Raw genomic sequence first — 18,804 nt, forward strand, 5'->3', positions numbered from 1 at the left:
TAGTATGAACTATTTAGGTCCTAACTCTGCCACCCTTCCTGACACTGGAACTGTTTCAAAGTAAGAGCCACGATTCTGCAGAGATTTGCAGGAGCATTCAATTTTCTTCTTATGAATAGTTTTACTGTCTGAAACAGGACTCTGACAAATCCTTTTAGAATTGAGACCTATTTTAGTGCTGCTTAGTGCAAAAGGTGACAGAATCCGTAGAAACTGTTTGTTGTCTGTGCCAGGAACTGTAACCAGACAGATGTGAAGTAAGTCAGAAGGCTTCCATTGGCCACTATAGGCTTTAATCAGCGATCTAATAAAACCTGAATGATGGACTTTGCATAGCAGAATTTTTTGGCTTCTGATACCGTAGGGCTCTTTTAACCTAATGCAACTATGAGTGGTGGCTAAGGGCCCACATCTGGAAATACTTATACACTAAATAAAACCCTTGCTCATGTGTAAGCACATGAAAAACTGTGCATCACTTATTGAGTTTGCTAGAAACTCAGTGTTGCATAATCTTTAATACTGGTTTGACAAAGCACAGTCAACATCTTATGGGAGCCCAATAAAACAAAAAGTCTTGGGGAAAAAGGGGGCAAGGTCAGGACTTTGCATTAAAGATAGTTGTAAGGTAAGAGAAGATGTGGTATTTCTACACTTGTGATCATTACTACTGTGTAGGAATCCAGGTAAATAACCACATTTTGTATTTACCTTACAAAGCAGAGATATTTCAGTGATGAAAATGAAAAATGGGTTTGCTCAGAAAAGCCTTTGTGTCTGGAACACAGCTATAAGTAGCTCACTATCTAGGTTGAAAATGGCAATGCACGGTAGTGTGTCCTATTTTTCCGTGCTTGCAGTGAAGATACAATACTTGAATTCAGCCTTGGTAGTTACTAATACACCACACAGACACAATTACACCCTGTGTGCTGCATAAAGGAATCACTTGTGGTCTGCCCCTGTTACAATGAGCAGCGGGGGGCCAACATGCAAGAAGACAAAATGCTTTACAAGGAGGAAGGAGACCAGAAGAGTCGATGTACCCAAATACAAGGACCTTGATTCTTTTTGGAGTGATTTAAGTCACTTTCCATCAATTATCGTCCTTTGTCTCCAGAGTCTTATCACAAGCAGCATTACAGGAACCGAACAAAACAATACTCAGGCTCAAATAATCCTGTGAACTGTGCTGACATTTCCACACCCTGTTGCTGTGTTTGACCACTAGTAAGATTTAAACAAAAAGCAAAAGACAAAAACTCAAAATCCAAAATGTAAAAAACACCATACAGAACAACAACACAGGTTCTTGTTTTAAATAACATGCTCAGCCCTTCCTGGTGTCTTTTCTGTCATATAGTATTACTGATACCTCACATTGCAATACTGTAATGATGTGAAATGAAAAACTGCAGCACAAAACAAGACTGACTTTCTCAAATATGACAGCTTCTCAGAAGAAAATTTCCTGCTTTGTAGTAAATTAGATTCTGTCCCCTTCCATTCCAATCTCCCTTTCCCTCTTGGTGAAATTTGAGTTTCAGAACTATTATAAATGAAAAATTTCACTTATATATAGGCAGAAGTTCTTTGCAGCTAAATTTTGATTTTTCAGTGAAATACACAATGTCTATTCATTCACTTTTACTGTTCAGAATCAGAGTAATAAATTTTTATTTATTACTGATATGTGAAGTTTTAAGGGCACATGAAATCAATGAAAAGCATCTATTTTTTTTATTCATTCATGCTAGATATGTGACATTTCATGGTAATTCTTGACAGAACACTGAAGTCATTGCTTATCTGAAAATAAATTAAAAAACGTGGAAAGTCAAAAAAAAAAAAAGACCTTAGGAAAGTCAGCTATTTTTGACAGTAAGTTAGCTTCTGTGAAACAAAGCCTTGTCTTTCAGAAAGTGTTTACGATCTATGAGTGAAAAAAAAAATATATCCTTGGGCTAAAATATTTATTGGCACCTAGGAGTCTGAAGAGAGCAAGTCAGGCCTGTGGTTTTTTGAGGGCACTTTATCATTGCCTGCATTCTCAAAGGGATCTGTGAATGAATAGAGCTGGATTACTCAGCCTTCTATTCCACGCCTATTCCTCTCCATTTTCCTTGGCAAGACTGAAAGCCAAGCTATTTTTAGCTAGAATGTTTTCTATTTTTAGACAAATATCAGTTAAGGGACATTGTTAGGAAAAATTTAAAAGAAGAAAAACACATGGGGGTGGGGATGAGACTTCCCATCTCATATTGTGAAGCAAGCCCTTCAACCTGTAACTCCAGGCATTTCAGCTGTTTCCAATCTTGGAAAAATAAAGAAAATTCAGAGTTCAGGGATTTAAAAATAAACCTACCCTCTGGCAAACACACCAAAATACAACAAGCTGTTACTATGTGAAACAGTGACTACAAAAACAAAGAACGTTTTCCAATGTCTAGATTGGGATAAAACTTTGGAACTATTAAGTTATAAGAATGTTACACAGACAGGTAAGATTTTTCCAGCTTCTTATATATCATGTTTTGGAGAAAGAAACAGTGATCTGTGAAATAGATTTTGTTTTAATAAATACAGCTTTAAGATCCCAATCTGACAAAGAAAGACAGTATGAACAGAGTTTGAAACACATTTATATTCTGCATGTATTTTTCACCTTTGTCACCACAGCATTTTTACAACAATCCATCAAAAAAATTTGCTTTTGCTGTACCATGGGGTCAGAGTAACTAACTTCGCACCCATTTTAGTTTTTTCTGTTCCTATTCTCTTCTTCCATAACACAGAAAAACAAGCTCTCAGGTGAGCGGCTTCACTTTCATTTGGGATACATTAGGATTACAAACTACGTTTTATGTTAACCAAATCTTTGTTGAAATAAATCATAATGGAAATCACTTTTTTTGTTTGTGTTTTTGAGAAAAACCAAAGCTGTATGACAACTTTCCCTTAGTTGCATTTGTCACATATTGAATTAATTTGAAATATATTAGAGAAAAATAAAAGAACAGTGTCCACATCTGACCCTCCGACTTTCTTCATCTAGCCTGAAAAGTAACAAAAGTCTGTCACTCATTAAATGCACAGTGACAGGAAGCTGCAGAGTTATCAAGGAGAGCTTTAACAATAGCCTGGGAAGATAAAGAGTCAAAAATCTCATGAGGATAAGTGGAAGGAAGGGAATAAATTGTTACCTATTGGGTGCAGTAGAGGGACTAATTTGGTCACTACCACTGACTGGAACAGTAGTCCCACTGAGGGACTACTTTGGACAGAATAGAATTGCCTTCCACAGTTTTCCAGCTTTGAAGTTTCTCTTATGGTCTTGTAATAGCTACTATTTACATGAAGCCCAAATTGACAGAATAATAAGATTAGGTGAGAATATCAGTTTCTGTTTAAAAGAGACATATTTCTAAAGTAAATGCTTTAAAAAATGAAATTAAGATTGATAAAATGGACAGATTTTTAGTACTTTTGAAAATGAGATATTTTTCCCTCTGAGATTTTTTTCTGTAGTAATCATGGTTAGGAAAAACATAGAAAAAACTCACATAAGGATATTAGGTTATGAACATATTTTCCAAAAGCTCAATACTAGGATGGCAAACAAAGAAAGACCAAAGGAATATTTAAAAAATGCTGAAGATCTTGAAGTCAGTCCCATGATTTTGTCATACATGATGTTGATAATAGTGGTTTGGCTCATATTTACTACAAATTAAAAAAGGTGAAGGCATTTAAAAAGCCTAAATAATCATCCAAAGGAAATTCTTTGGCCAGCTGACCCTTTCCAAACATCTCCTGGCCTGTAGTACTGGTAACAGTACCTGTTTTTTGAACAACTGATCTTCAACCAATTTACAAAGGAAATCAATAGTGCTATCCCCATTTTACAGACAGGGAAACTGAAGCATTAGGAGGAAATGTGACTTATCCAAGGTCACACAACAGTACTTGGCAAAGCTATTAATAAAATCCAAGTCTCATGAGTTCTAGTCCAGGGCAGTATCCAATACACTGTACTGTCTTTAGATCACCCTGAATAACCTTTCTTACATACAGGCTTACTTTCTATACTGTCCCAGATCTTCAGCCCATGGTAGTTGAAAGAATTCCCCTGATTTCAACAGCTCAAGACCCAACTTGATGGGTATTTCACAGCTTGTTTATACGTAGTATTAAGTTATGATGACAAGAGAAGAAAATACACTTATTAAATTAAACAAGCTACAACAGTTGCCTTAATTTTCCTAAAAAGAGAACATTCAGAGAGTTATATGAGCTTATTTACTACAAATATACATATAAGAGTCTTAATTGATATGAAGAGGCTTTCAGAATCTAATTAACCTCCTAGCTAGTCATTAGCTCTGTGACCTTTAGAAATAATTGACAGAAGAAATTTTCTTTTCTTTTCATCTCATTCAGAATTTCCACACCAGGTGACTAATCCTACATGTGCTCTAGGACGCACAGCACATCTGTAAGGACTGACGAGATAATGTGCAGTAAGTCCATGAGCAAAACAGGACCATGGTATTCCTCTCAGGCACAAGTACTGCCCATGGACTCCCAAGCACCATTCTCATCAACTCCAACCTTTTAATGTGCTAAAGCCGTATTAAGTTTTAACTCTCAAATCCCTCAAGGAAATTTAGCAGTATTTCATGCTTACTAACATGTTGTGGCTAGTCATACTAAAAGTGACTGGATTTGCAGTTCAAGCTAGTTTTTCTACAAGCCTGTGGAAGAATTTATTGCTATCTATCACTGGTTGTACGCTTTCATTTGACGCATTTTTTTTTTCAGAGCAAAAATGTTTTTTTCAACAAGCAAAACACACAAGAAAAAATTCTAAATTCCACTCCCCTATAGGGCTTGGTATTACTTTGTTCCCTGCCATTTTAACATATAGGTCTGTGAAGATTTCCCTGTGTGCTGTAAAACACAAAGGATGAGCAATCTGCAGGGAGAATTTCACATGTTCAGAACCTCCCTTCTTCCTCTTAAGGGAAAATGCTGCTGCAAATGGCACACAATTCTTTTGCTATGTTCAGACTGTTCTTCCAAATACGGGAGTCCATTGGAAAAGGGAAAATACTCTGTAAAAGGTAAAAGGTCAATTCACCAGCAGTTACTAGAGCAATGAAGATGTATGATCCTATGCAAATCAGGTTAAAAGAACAATGCTAGATGTTCATTATCCATAAAAAGGAGTCTATAATGTGTAAATTATTTAACAATGTGACATATTATTGCAAATTAGAACTATCCCCCTTTTTTTTTTTTTTTGGCCATGGCAAACCTGCAGCTGCATCACAATGGCCCTAAGATAATTAATCTCCTAGAGTAGTTTAGATTAATTCTTGATGAAATCTTCACTATCACTATGCAATAAAAAGCAAGAGTTCACCCAACTCAAGTTTTCCATACTTTCCTAATTTCCGTGACAAAGGAGAGGGAAAAGAGGATAGAGGAGCATCAGGTGTAATGGAAAATCAATCCCTAACACTCAGACTGAAAGAGCAAGGGACAAGAGACAAAGGAGAACACAACTTGATGACACTCTCAAGTATGTCCTGGCATGCAATTGGGAGAAGATTAAGAAGGATGAAACTGAGGATGAGCTGAAGATCAAAAGACTCTCAAAAACTGTCTAAAGTCAGTCCTTGGCAAGAGAGATATAAACATTATTTGACAGAAACAGTATTGATATATATTACATGGATAATCATGTTACTGTATTATCACCTTATTTTGCAATGTTCTACTGTGCCATATCTGAAGTAAATACTGTAAATACTTTGAGCTGACCTGTCAGTGCACACTAGAATACAGCAAAATTGTAAGAGTGGGCAGAGAGGTGGGTGAAAGGCGATAATACACTTGATATATATTCAGGTGAAAAAAAACATGCAGAGTAAGACAATGTACAGATAAGAAACCAAATGAGGATAAGGTATTATTGAAGCAGAAAGATATCACACTGTATTGCAGAAGCTGACATCTTGCTATATGTAAAAGTCTATGTTGAGGACCCTGCAACCCTTCTAAGAACTGGGGGGCAGGGTGGAAGAAAAAAAAAGAAAAATGAGAAAAAAAGAAGTAGTTGAAACCAGACGCCAGAAAAAGACACAGCCAAAAGGAGATAACAAGAGAGATATTTCAGAAAAGGAAAAGACACTGAGTTCATGGGAGAGCTTTTTGTAAGGTAAAAGACAGCTGCAAAGATCAGACAGATGTGTGTGCATGTGCACAAAGTAGGAGTTTTACACAGTGAATTTTGCAAAATTAAGAGATTTGGCAGGTGATCAACACTCATGACATAGAACCTCAGTTAGCAAAGAGAAAGATGAAAGAAGTCTGTGTTCCTCTTTTTTCTCTACTAGTGACTAGTGGTATAGCAGAGGGGAACTGAGAAGGTGGATGGATGTTTGTCTGAAAATGGAAGATAGGTTTAAATGGGATGAATTTGAAAGGGCTGACCTAGTAGGAGAACTTGAACTAAAGGCAGTGACCACTGAATCAGCGGAGGAATAGAAACCAGTTGGAGAAAGAGGGACAATAATAGCAGCAGGGTCAAAGAAATTAATGGATTGGGGGCTTAAAAAGAGCTGAAAGATAATGTGGTGAGTGATTTGTGGAGGAACGATTTATGTGCACGCAGAGCAAGGACCAGGGCATTAAACTCAGTATCTGAGAAACTGAATCAAAATCGGGACTTAGTGAAAACTCACTAGAGGTCTGGTAAAGCTGAAACAGTAGCTGATGCTTTGACATGAAAGAAATGTCAAGGAAAAAGGGACAGTGAGAGAGAAAACAGGCAGGAAGTTTCACCTTAAATCAGCAAAGGCTTGATGGTTTAGCTGAAGAATTACAGCATATTTCTGTAACATCGTTAGGGTTCTAATTCCATTGCAAGTCAAGATGCAAACATTTCCCAGTATTCCTGCTATGAAATCTGCCCCCTTCAATCTAAGGGCGATGTCCTTTATGAGCTCCTAAGCAGTGGGATTACAGTACTGGATTCTTGTTAATCAGAGGAGTGTGGCAGTGAAATATCACTGACATAAGCTGTGTTACAATCACTTATGTTTTACAGAAACAAGGAGAGGATCTGGCCTCATTTTTAATAAATACAAAGAACGCATAATGCACATACTCAGCTGCTGTAAAACTCTGACATTTTCTCTTCCCCATCTCCTTATTGCCATAAGAAAGTTATTGCTTAGTTCTATGCAACTGTGCTGAATATATTATTGTTGGTATTTACATACACACTTGGAAGGTAGCATAAATAATAAATTAATATTTTTTCCTCAGTGTTGAAGGAACTCTGCACAGTTTCTGCTATTCTTTAAAAGAAATTACTGTACCCAGCAACTAATAATCACATTTTAATTGAAGGAAAATTGAATGAATGAATGATTGTGGTGTGAGTGGTTTGGTGGTTGAGGACATAAAGGCTTCAGTGTGAAGAATCTAGTTATCTCTAAACAGAGGTCTCAGAATATAGAAGTCTCAGGATATACCTTCCCCTTCCCCCGCCGCCCCCTCCCCCCCAAACTAATACATATCTTCATACAGATTTTGGTAAGACTCAAAATAACTGTCACTCTTGCTTGAAATGGATAAACTTGAGTGTTGAATGAAAATATGTTCCTCTTCATGAGTACACAATGACTTTTAGTTACCTGTGTATGTTGTAAGTATATTTAGTGGGTATTAACTGAAACACATTAGGCTGGTAGATAATTTTTGTGATGTGAAAAACTCAGATATACCAAACTGACTGTTAATCAACACCATTTTGAATGAAGAAATTGGAAAACATCATCTCATATTTATTACATGCAAATAAAATTGTTCCACATGTAAAAAAAGTATGAGATATTTATTTAAAACATTAAAAGAAAAGAGCTCAAAGAATAACAGGAACTGGCCTTTACAATTCTCTTGATATTAGCCACTCCATTTTTCATCAAGACAGATTTATTGAGATCATATATCTATAAGTTGGGTAGGACCAGTTTTCCCCTGAAAAATAGCGTAATGAAAAATGTGTAATGTTGGTTAGATGTATGACATTTGCGGTCTTCTGATATTTTAAATAATAAGATATGGCCTGAAAACTCACTCCTTCAGAAATGCTAAATGTAATTAATCCCAGTAATTAAACTGAAAACATTTGCTTAATAAAATTAACATCTTTAGCCAGATCTACATGAAAAGTTATGCAGTTTTTCTATTTGAATAGCAGTGGTTTAACCTAAAAGTAATTAGCTACATATTAGAGAGCTTTTAATTTTCTTTGAATATAGATTCTTCCAAGAAACTATAACACCTTCTGATGACTGATAACATGGTTCTACCACAACTGAATAGTAACTAAATAGTTAATATTATGCTGATTGAGAACAGAAACTGGATTTTAAATTGAAGACCTTTATACAGTTGACAGATATATTTCAAATTTTCATAAATCTAGATAAAAAAGTTTTCTTTCTCTGTGCAGAAATCTGTGAGTACAGCTATGCCCTTTTCTTCTGCTGAAATATAGTTATTGAACAATTGTAAATGATCAGATTTAGTAATACTGTCTGATTCTCAGCTGCTGTTGACTGCTCTGGAAGAACAAGATTAAGAACTTGTAAGTATGTAATCTAACCGTCTGAAAGTGAAAAGAAGATGGACTCCTTACAAGGAAAATATGTGTAATGTAGTCAGTTTAACTGATAAATTAAAATATTTAAATGTGTGGCAGATTTCTATCCTGTACCTAAAAATATACCCAAACTACATGAAGAGTCAAACCATTTATCAGACTGTATATTTTCACGGGCTCTATTCCTCTTCTATACTTGTAACTACGATGTTAAATACCAAGTAAAGGCATGATAGTCTTGTTCAAAACCTACACCCTCCAGAAGTACTCCTTGGATCCTAAAACCATATCAGTATGGATGAAGCTTGAGTATTTTATGTTTCAGGCAAAACATTGAAAAATATAACAGAAAAACAAATTCTAAGCTGACAGAGCACATGGAAAAACTACAAACATTCACCTAATTTGGCCTTTTCTGCCTATTGTTAGATTGCTCAATTTAAATTACGTACTTTTACTTTCATCCCTGTAAAAAGGGATGCCCATCAAACCTTGGGTATAGCCAGAAAATTACACATCTGCATTCAAAACTGCCCATCAGCCTATCCAAACTGGCCCACTCTTAATGCAGAAAGGAATTTTGCTGGTGTAGTGAGTGCTCTTTCTGAAAAATCTAAAAGTTATAACAAAATAGACATTATTTGGAATTTTAAATTTTAACTCAGATATCTTTAAAAACCATAGTCCTCAAGATCAAAAGTATTCATTCATCGTAAAGCAAGCAATAAATCCCTAACTGGATTACTCACCTATTTCCACAAGAAAGCCTGCAGGAAGAAGTAAAGATATCACAGGAAACTTTTCTGCTAAGAATACTCTGGCTTTTTGCCACTAGAAGAGGACAGGACATTATTTTGGACAGAGAATTTGAATTCTCTTGGACATAGGTTTAAAAAACCTAAGTGACAGGAAAGGCTTCATGTCTATACAGAAGATTTAAAGTAAGAGAGGAAAAGAGATGATGGAGAGGAGGAAGACATTATGTACTTTCCTCCTAGTCTTACATCACATAAATTTTTGTTCTACTGTCAGAACCTCACCCTCTTCTAATATGGGAGAAAATCTGGGGGGAAATCATGAAGGAAGTAAAAGAGTATCTTCCTAGATGGTGACATATGGATGGACAGAAAAGTGATATATATTCCTGGGTGCATTTTTTGTCCATCTATGGTGATGTGTCTCTGACTATTTGTAACGTGTAGCAATGTTCATCTTTTATCCATAAAAAACATTATATGTAAATAACTAACTTCCTTACATTGCTAGTCTCAAACACATGACTAACCCTGGTGAAGAATCCAAAAGCATCAAAATCTCATTTGAGACAACATATAAATTCTTTAAAAATCCGAAACTAAAACCTTTAAAAACTAAGTGCCAAGGTATTCAGGAATAAATTTTCACTGACTTTTAACCTTCCAATACTTTTTAAAATTATAATATTATTATATTGGATGGCTAATCACTCAGGTGCTTTGAAAACCGAAGTTGTATAGGTCATATAATCCATTTCTTAGATATCACTGTGAGAGCTTTGCTATAGCAACAAAATCATTGAAGGCTTCATGTATTTTGCATAGCTTGAATACCAACGTGATTTTAAAGTAAACTGACTTTTCTGCAAATATTAGAAGCTTAAATTTTAAAATTTTAATTTTTATTTAATAATTTTCAGTAATTGTAATTAAAAATGTCCGTATATATTTACAAAACCAATATTTAAAAAGTGTTTCTAGCATTCTGACACTACTGGTTTGATATCGTTACTATTACATTATATTAATAGCATTCTGTATGTTGTAGCTGAAACATTTTTATTGTGTAGATTGTAAGTAAATTTTTCTTGCATTTTATTAAATATCCTTCCTTTGTAAATAATCACAAAGCTTAAAAGGGCAGTTAAATGCCTTAAAGTAGTGGCTCTTAATCTTCTTTCACATCTTTTACAATGTATTTTTAGTTCCTCCTGGACAGACAATACTATAACTTTTGGAGTGTGGAGACAATGTATGGAATGTTTACTGGAGAGCATGTGACTAGGGGAGACTAGGAGACAAAGGGGAGATTCAGCTGGTAGGTAATGGTCAAGGCATGGAGAGGACTAATGGGACACAGGAACAAAGCAGCACAGAAAGCTGGACAATAGGGAGCCAGAGCTCCCATTGCAGGAGTTTCTGTGAGACTCAGCAGGATAAAACTTACAGCTCACAAGACACAGCTTTCTTTTAGTCTTGGCTTCACCACCTCCAACCCCCAAACCAATACATTGTCCTATTCTGCTCTCCTGCTGCTATGTCACCTGAGGGTATGATCTACTCACTTGGAGCACCTCTATCTCAGAGCAATACATGAAGTCTTACCTCAACAATATCTGAATTCGTTCGACTCTCATGTGGCTCGTTGTACTCGGTATATTTCAGCAACACTTTGTCCATATCAGTGCTGGCATACTGGAACAGTTTGTTGGTGCTGTTGAAGATGATCAGAGCAATCTCACAGTCACACAGAACACTCAGCTCATAAGCCTTCTTCATTAACCCAAATTTCCTCTTTGTAAAGGTCACCTGGAAAAAAAGCAAAAAAAGTCCATCAAAACCCCACAAGTTACACTGTAGTCCTTCTCCCTTTTTACTGTGACTGCGGTAGTCTTTGAATAGAATATGTTCAGAAGACAAATGCATAAATATAATTACAATTACAAATAGAATATATATGTATGTGTATGTGTGTCACATAAGGGAGTGAATATATGTAATTATCACTGCACAAAACTTGAGGTACTGGTAAGGAGAATGAGACGTTTTCATTTAGTGGTGCTATGAAGTGTTGATACTGTATCTCTCTCTAACTTCTAAATTCAGATACCCTTTAGACTGCATACATCTTTCCCATCAGTATTTAAAAACTGCATCTCAGATTAGCACCTGTAAATAGTTTGAACATGTGCAGTCAATTCTTATTTTTGATAGCGATTGACTTTGATTGCAAACCCCTCAACTCCTGCTAGATTTGAAGAAATCATTTTATACAGCATTTAAGTAGTGTAAAAGAGATACATTGTTCATATAAACACGTTCACAATAGTTTTGAAGAAATATAAAGTGTTAAAAATTCAAACATTCATGTGAGAAATGAGAGTTTTAAAGCATGAACAAAGAACAAACAAAAGCTGGTCAGCCAGTCAGACTTTTGAAAATAGGTCTTTTCTAACCGCATAGCAGATTTTATTTCATTTCAAGCTATATCCTTAGAAATATGAACTGGCATTTTTTAGTACAAGGGGTCATATTACACAGGAAAAAAATAGGGATGGGCTCATAAATTCTCAGAATGCCAGTGAATGCCCAGACATCATGCAAAATCCAGGCAGCATGAAAAATATAATTATTCAGTACAAAACCCTAATTTTCCATGGGGACTGCTTTGACAATGAAAGACCTGCACATTAAACAATTTTTTTCCTCTTTTTTTCTCCATTAGTTTACAAGTTCCAGTAAGACATGTGACTTGAAATAGGAAACTACAAAAAGCTGTTTAACTTAATTATATGCTTGAATTTATCTCCTGTTTCTTCATATGTGCAATTTCCATTAAATATATGTGATTCTTTACACCTATTTTATTCTCTAATAATTTTCAGTGACAAGGATTTTTAAGAAAAAAATATGGTTTTGCTAAGCCTATAATTAATCAAATTTAGCATGCAGTCAAGGTACTTAATAGGTCAAGGACAGGCACACAACCAAGTTTATAGGTCTGCCTAATTCTGCACTTGTTGCTACCATTACCTGTACATCCATAAGCAGTGGCATCGCTGCACTTTAATACTGAAGCAAGAAGATTCATTTGCACACGAGTCATATGGCTGCTGTTTTATCTTGTCACACTCCTAACGCAAGCTAATGCTAACTGCAATCCCAGACTACCTTAAAATCCCAGCATGTCAGGCCATGGAAAACGTGACTTTTAAGTATTGCCAATCCCTATTTGCTAGATCATCTTAGAAAGACGAGGCTCTGTGCCAATACTGTGAACACTTATTCTCCCAAATGTATACTGAATGTTATTCCTCTAGCCTCTGTCAATGTACTGTAAAAAAAGGTGGATTGGCATTAAATACAATTATTCAAGCATTGTAAAAACACATTTTCCACGGCACTGGTCTCAAGTATGCATAATTAATAGTTAGTTCTTTCTAAATTTTTCTATCATGGCTTTTGATATTTGGAATGAATAATGAGATAGGTAATAAAATTTCACTCAAATTCTAAAAAAAAAAAAAAATTAAAAAAATCCTGTCTTTAAAATACTCCTTTAAACTTTTCTCTGATTAGAGAAAATTGCAATGCAATTGTTGAATCATATATATAGAAGCTTGTTTTAGAAATAACTAAACTTGCAGAAAATAAAATGTACTAATTCAACATATTTTCTGCATCTAACATGCCTTTCAATCAACTTTTTGACCACAGTCTGTTAGGTGGAGTGTCTCTGTACAATATGGTTTCTGTTACGCAGAAACCTCTGCATTTAGCATGTTATAGCTTTTCACCATCAAAGTACACCCTAGTACAGAAATATCCTTAAAGCCACTGTTTGTGTTTACTGTTAGGTGCTCCTAAACATTTAGAAAAACCACACAGCTGTGCTGCACAGCAGATACTTATTTCATAATACTTATCACCAGAATGATGCTGGTTAGAGTTCCTTTTTTTGGAAAGTGGAAAAAAAAAAAAGAGAAAAATAAATCAGCTAGATCTTTCTTTTCTCTTTCTCTATTATATAATCTTAATTGCTCTGAATTTGATTTGGTTTTAACTCCTTGATTTTTTCTAATATTTTCTAAATGTATCAGCTAATGCTTTCTCTAACTGCTGATAAATGAATTTAAAACAATTGTATCTATTACTGTTTCTGTGGTGATGTGGAATACTAGTTTTTAAATGTGCCATTCATAGTGGTTTATCTTTACATATATATAATACATATATATATGTATATATATAAATTTATTATGCTTTTACACCAGTTTATGGTAGAGGTGAACTTGTATTTTTGAATGTATAGTGAAAGGTCAGGTCAGTAACTTCAGAAGAGATTAAGAATACTCTTCAAGCCATTTTAAAAAAAGAAATTATCTTTTTTGATACATTCTTCTATGTGGCTACATAACAAAGATGAATACACCATATGCTAAAATATTTTTGTGAGCAATATAAGTAAAAAGCTTGTTTATTACTTAAATTTTTTGGCTATGACTTTGTTCATTATTTGCTATGTTAACCATACTCACCCACACTAAAAGTATCTAATAAATATCGTTAACAATATTCTAGTATTGCACAAGTTATCCTGAGTGGTAAAAATTAGCATAAATTATTTAAAACAGCTGTTCTGTTTTGTATAGTTGGAAGGCAGTGTGCAGCCTACACTTAAGAAGTTCTGATTACACTTGAACCGACTTAGTGCTAAGAATGAACAAGACACACACATCAGTATGAATACAAGCTGTAGTTACAGTACCAAAAAATTAGGTGTTTACATAGTCTTGTTATTATATATTGTGTTCAAAGTTCTGCCTTGATAGCATCATATAACAGCTGACAATGTTACTTTGTCATTTGACATAAAGAACACTAGTGACACTGAAAGAAAATACACATACAAGACAATTCATCAACATATTTTAAAAAAGGCATCCAAAAAATGCCTACGTTTCAATATTTCTTTAATATTTAAGTTTTTTCAGTAGCAAGAATCATATTGCTACCTGGTTCACAAATTCACTTCTCTTTAGGAGAAGAATAGGCAATTTAGGAAGTCCTTCTATTTTTGAGATATTTTATAATAGTGTGAGAACTGGAAAAAATGGAAGTGGAGTGGAGGGACAAAGTGGAACAGATAAAAGGCTTTTATCTGTTATCAATCATTTACCAATGATCTTTAAAACCTTTTTAAGCCCATGTATATAAAGCACCGGGTTTTAAACAATGACACAATTTCTAAATACTGGTATGAGGTGATTTTTTATGCATAGTTTCATATGTATTGCAAACGGAGTAGTGTGCAGAAAGTACCACAATTATTTCTGAAACCTACAAAAATACCCTAAAGTCATCCCTTCATATTAGCTGAAAACCCACTTGTCTACTGCACTTGTCTTAGCTGTACGGTTATGATAGTTATTTAATATTTATTTATTTATTTATTTATTTACTATTTATTTTCAATTTAATTGCCCTCTTAACCAGAATAGCAGTACCAAGAAGTTTCTAAAGCCTGCAGCATTTTTGTATATGAAGAAGCATTAATTCTGATGACTTGTTATGCTGTGAGCTAATCAAGATGGTGCTTGGTTACAAAATACCCACAGTGAAATAGCCAACTTTTAACTTCCTTGATATAAATCAAGCTTTTTATGCATTTTGGATGAAATTCTAACTAAAGGTGAAACCCGTCTGCTAAAGGAAAGGCACTGACAAAGGAGGATTTTTAAAAGGATGCTTTTCCACTTCAACTCTAGCTCTTAAATTTCATGGAAATGCCTCTCACATGGCATAGTCATTGCAATATCTGCAAGTGGAGCCGTAAACAGCCTGAAATCAAGTGTGTGTATCACACACTGTGCTATGTTCCATTTAAAGGGAGCAGAGGAGACTTTCTTGTTTAATTGCTAGTAAGTTCAACTTACTTAAACTATATAAATTAGAAGATAATGTTGCCTGGTTGCAAGTACAAATCTTTCATCTGTTGAAATTTAAATTTATCTTTATGGGTTATACTGGCCACTGGCAATAATCTTTATTTAACTAAATTTGTAACAACAATACTTCTGATGGATGTTAAGGGATCAGTGAAGAAACAGTCACCATGTGGTCTTTGTTTCTTTTCTTTTTTTGATAGGAGTTGGTTTCGGATTAGTTTAGTTTAGTTTAGGTTTAGGTTTAATTCAGGTCCTTCTAGTAATTTTTCTGAAATCTCACATAATATGAGAGGCTGAACCATATCACTCCATATTTGTCACTAATAGTCACAGCATGTGTGCTAACATTTTATGTTTTCAAAGTAGCAGTCCTGTGATCATTCAAGCAATTCAGTCCAGTGTCAAAATATCAGTGCTCTACTTACTTCTTCCTATTCTGATTATGAAGATATATAGCTGCTGACACAGAAAAATGAGAGAAACAGGGAATTTGCACATAGTCCTTTCCATATACATTTCCTGCCATTAAACATGTGAAAAACAGGGACCACTGATGCACAGAAATATCCGATAGTGGCACTATCCCATCAAAAAAATTTTTATTCTGTTTGTCCTTATTTCATCTGGAATGTCTAAATTTCTGATGTAGGGACTAGAGCAGGCATGGTAGATACAATGTATGTGACAAATACCAGGTACTACATGAGCACCTCAAGTACTGTGTCCAGTTCTGGGCCCCTCAGTTCAGGAAGGATATTGAGGTGCTGGAGCAGGTCCAGAGAAGAGCAATGAGGCTGGTGAAGGGACTCAAGCACAAGTCCTATGAGGAGAGGCTGAGGGAGCTGGGGCTGTTCAGCCTGGAGAAGAGGAGGCTCAGGGGAGACCTCATCACTCTTTACAACTCCCTGAAAGGAGGTTGTAGTTAGGTGGGGGTTGGTCTCTTTTCCAGGCAACTATCAGTAAGACAAGAGGGTATGGTCTCAAGTTGTGCCAGGGGAGGTTTAGGTTAGATATTAGAAAGAATTTCTTTATAAAGAGGGTAATCAGACATTGGAATGGGCTGCCCAGGGAAGTAGTGGATTCTCCATCCCTGGAGGTTTTTAAGATGAGACTGGATGTGACACTTAGTGCCATGGTCTAGTAACCACGGCGGTGTTGGATCAAGGGTTGGACTTGATGATCTCGGAGGTCCCTTCCAACCCAGCTGATTCTATGATTCTATGATTCTGTGATTCAATTTACCTAAATTCAAACATAAGTTATGTTCGTAAACAAAGCCATGTGTAATCCAAGGGGCTCTTCACTAAAATGTCACTAAAAGGCACCTAAACCTATCCTGTTGAAGCCCCAAGTAACTACTGCAGAGGCAATTGCTCTTGTCATGTTCTTTCTTCCCTTTCCTCTTATTTGATTTTTGCTTAGCTGTTTGTCACATGAAGAAGTCTGACTGCAACAATCTTTACAATAATCCTCAATGGGACTGGGAAACAGTTCCAGTGCAGGATTCATTCTGGACAAACCTTCCTTTATGCAAAAGCTGGCCATGCCATATTAAATGGAAGACCCTTTAAAGAGCAGTGAAGGACTTTGATCAGACTGCTTCCATGTCCTTATAACCCTCCAGCATAACTTACAGGATGAGATAGCAGTGATTTATGCTGGTAAAAGAACAATTGTCCCGGAAAGCCTCAAGCATATTGAGCTATGACTTGCTGAATAGTCCAGACAAAGAGGAGTTCTAAGAGGATGCCCTAAAATTGCAACCATAACAAATAAAATGTTCATGATTAACTCATATAAAAAAGAAGGTTTTGTTTGTTACACCACATTTTTAGAATCTTTGTGCATAAATAGCAGACAAAATACTTAAAATAGTAATACTATTCAGTCTGCCCAAATCCAGTATATGATGGTGGATCTCTCTTATGAGTTTTTCCCTTGTAAGAAAAGAGAGCAGAGATAATTGAAAGATTTCTTAATTAACAGATGATACAGCAAGTCAGAAATTAGTAGGTTAGCCAGTATCAATATGCTTCCCATTTTAACTTACAAATTAAGATCTAAAACCAAACAGGGTCAAACTTCTGATGCTTCATTTCCTTTTGTTGAATCAGAGAGATAAGATTAAGTTCATTATAGACAGATCTACAGATATGTACATATTTTAGTCAAAAAAATCATCTTAGAAACACAGTAGCTAACACAATACACAAAAAAGTTGACTTTTTTTTTTTTTTTTTGTATGCTATCACCAGTTCTGGCAGGTACAAATAGATGTTTATTGTAAAAAACATGTTTACTAGATCTGTGCTGCTAAAATGTTCATAAGGTAAAGGTCAAAGAATATTTCATTCCCTGCTGAGCAAATGGTCAGGAAGCACATTTGTCTGCATTTCCTGTCATAACAGGAAGAGTGTAACTTCTTCCTCTCAACAATGGCTTCAGTTCTGCTTCCCACCTCCAGCTCTTTCTTCCCCAGGGCTTTCCAAACCATTCCTTGCAAGACAGCAAGGTTGTTGCCTGTGTCGACACTATTTTTCAGCTCTACTATGTTGGCAGATCTTTCATTCACCACTGCACTCTCTTTACTTAGCCTTCTTGCTCACATTTCAAATTAAAAGTAATTTGACCTAAATATTTACCTTATGCTAATTCACTCTAAATTATGCTCAGAACATACATTTGTAATACAAGCACATTTAAACCTTAAATATAATGCATTCTAGAAATTCACAATTCAGTTCAGCAGCATTTTTAAAACTTTACTTCTCAGGTAGTCTGGCTTAACATGAAAAGTGCTGCCAGAATTGTACAGAACACAAGAAATTAGGAGTCACGAAAACTTGGGGTGTAATTCTTTGCTTACAGAAACATAACTTTACCTCTGAAAAACCAGGGCCAAGGCCTAACCTTAATGTTACATTCCAAGCATATGTCTCAGTGCAATTTAATATAAGCAAGGGAAGGAATTAAAATACGTGAAAGATAAAAAGCATGTGATGTTTAAGACAAAAGTTCATTGAACAAAATTATGCTTAGTTGCATAGTCAAGCAGTTATGCTTTCATATGATAACATTTGCCTGGGGGAAAAAAAATAAAATCTCATATACTGGATAAAATTAAGACACTCCATGAGGGAATACTGAAAATATAAGGAGACTGGTGGAAAAAACTTTTCTATCCAACTTGTGCTCATGTTAGCAGTAATACTCAAGGTTCTGTACTATTTCTACAGGGGAGCTTCTGATTTAGACGATAGTCTCTTACCCTTTCCTTTTAAATAGAACCGAAACACAGATATAAATAGATACATGGGGCTGAAATTAATTTTGAAACTAGCAGCATTTGGTATCTAAGTCAGTAGAACAAATCTAGGTCTTCCTGCAAATGGTCATTTCCCTCTAGGATATTATTCCACTGCCC

At 35.3% G+C, this 18,804-nt stretch overlaps 1 protein-coding gene across 17 annotated transcripts in view; it reads right to left on the minus strand.

Moving 5' to 3' along the window:
- Positions 1-18,804, minus strand: part of MEF2C (myocyte enhancer factor 2C) — a 135,297-nt gene that overhangs the window by 54,698 nt on the left and 61,795 nt on the right. For all 17 annotated transcript variants that reach the window (XM_017812632.1, XM_017812633.1, XM_017812631.1 and 14 more), the window contains one exon: positions 11,038-11,241. In XM_017812632.1, coding sequence (XP_017668121.1) covers positions 11,038-11,241 — 204 coding nt within the window. The remainder of the gene's footprint in view (positions 1-11,037; positions 11,242-18,804) is intronic.

The sequence above is a fragment of the Lepidothrix coronata genome, unplaced genomic scaffold (genome assembly GCF_001604755.1).
Source record: "Lepidothrix coronata isolate B3197 unplaced genomic scaffold, Lepidothrix_coronata-1.0 Scaffold37, whole genome shotgun sequence".
Classification (NCBI taxonomy): domain Eukaryota; kingdom Metazoa; phylum Chordata; class Aves; order Passeriformes; family Pipridae; genus Lepidothrix; species Lepidothrix coronata.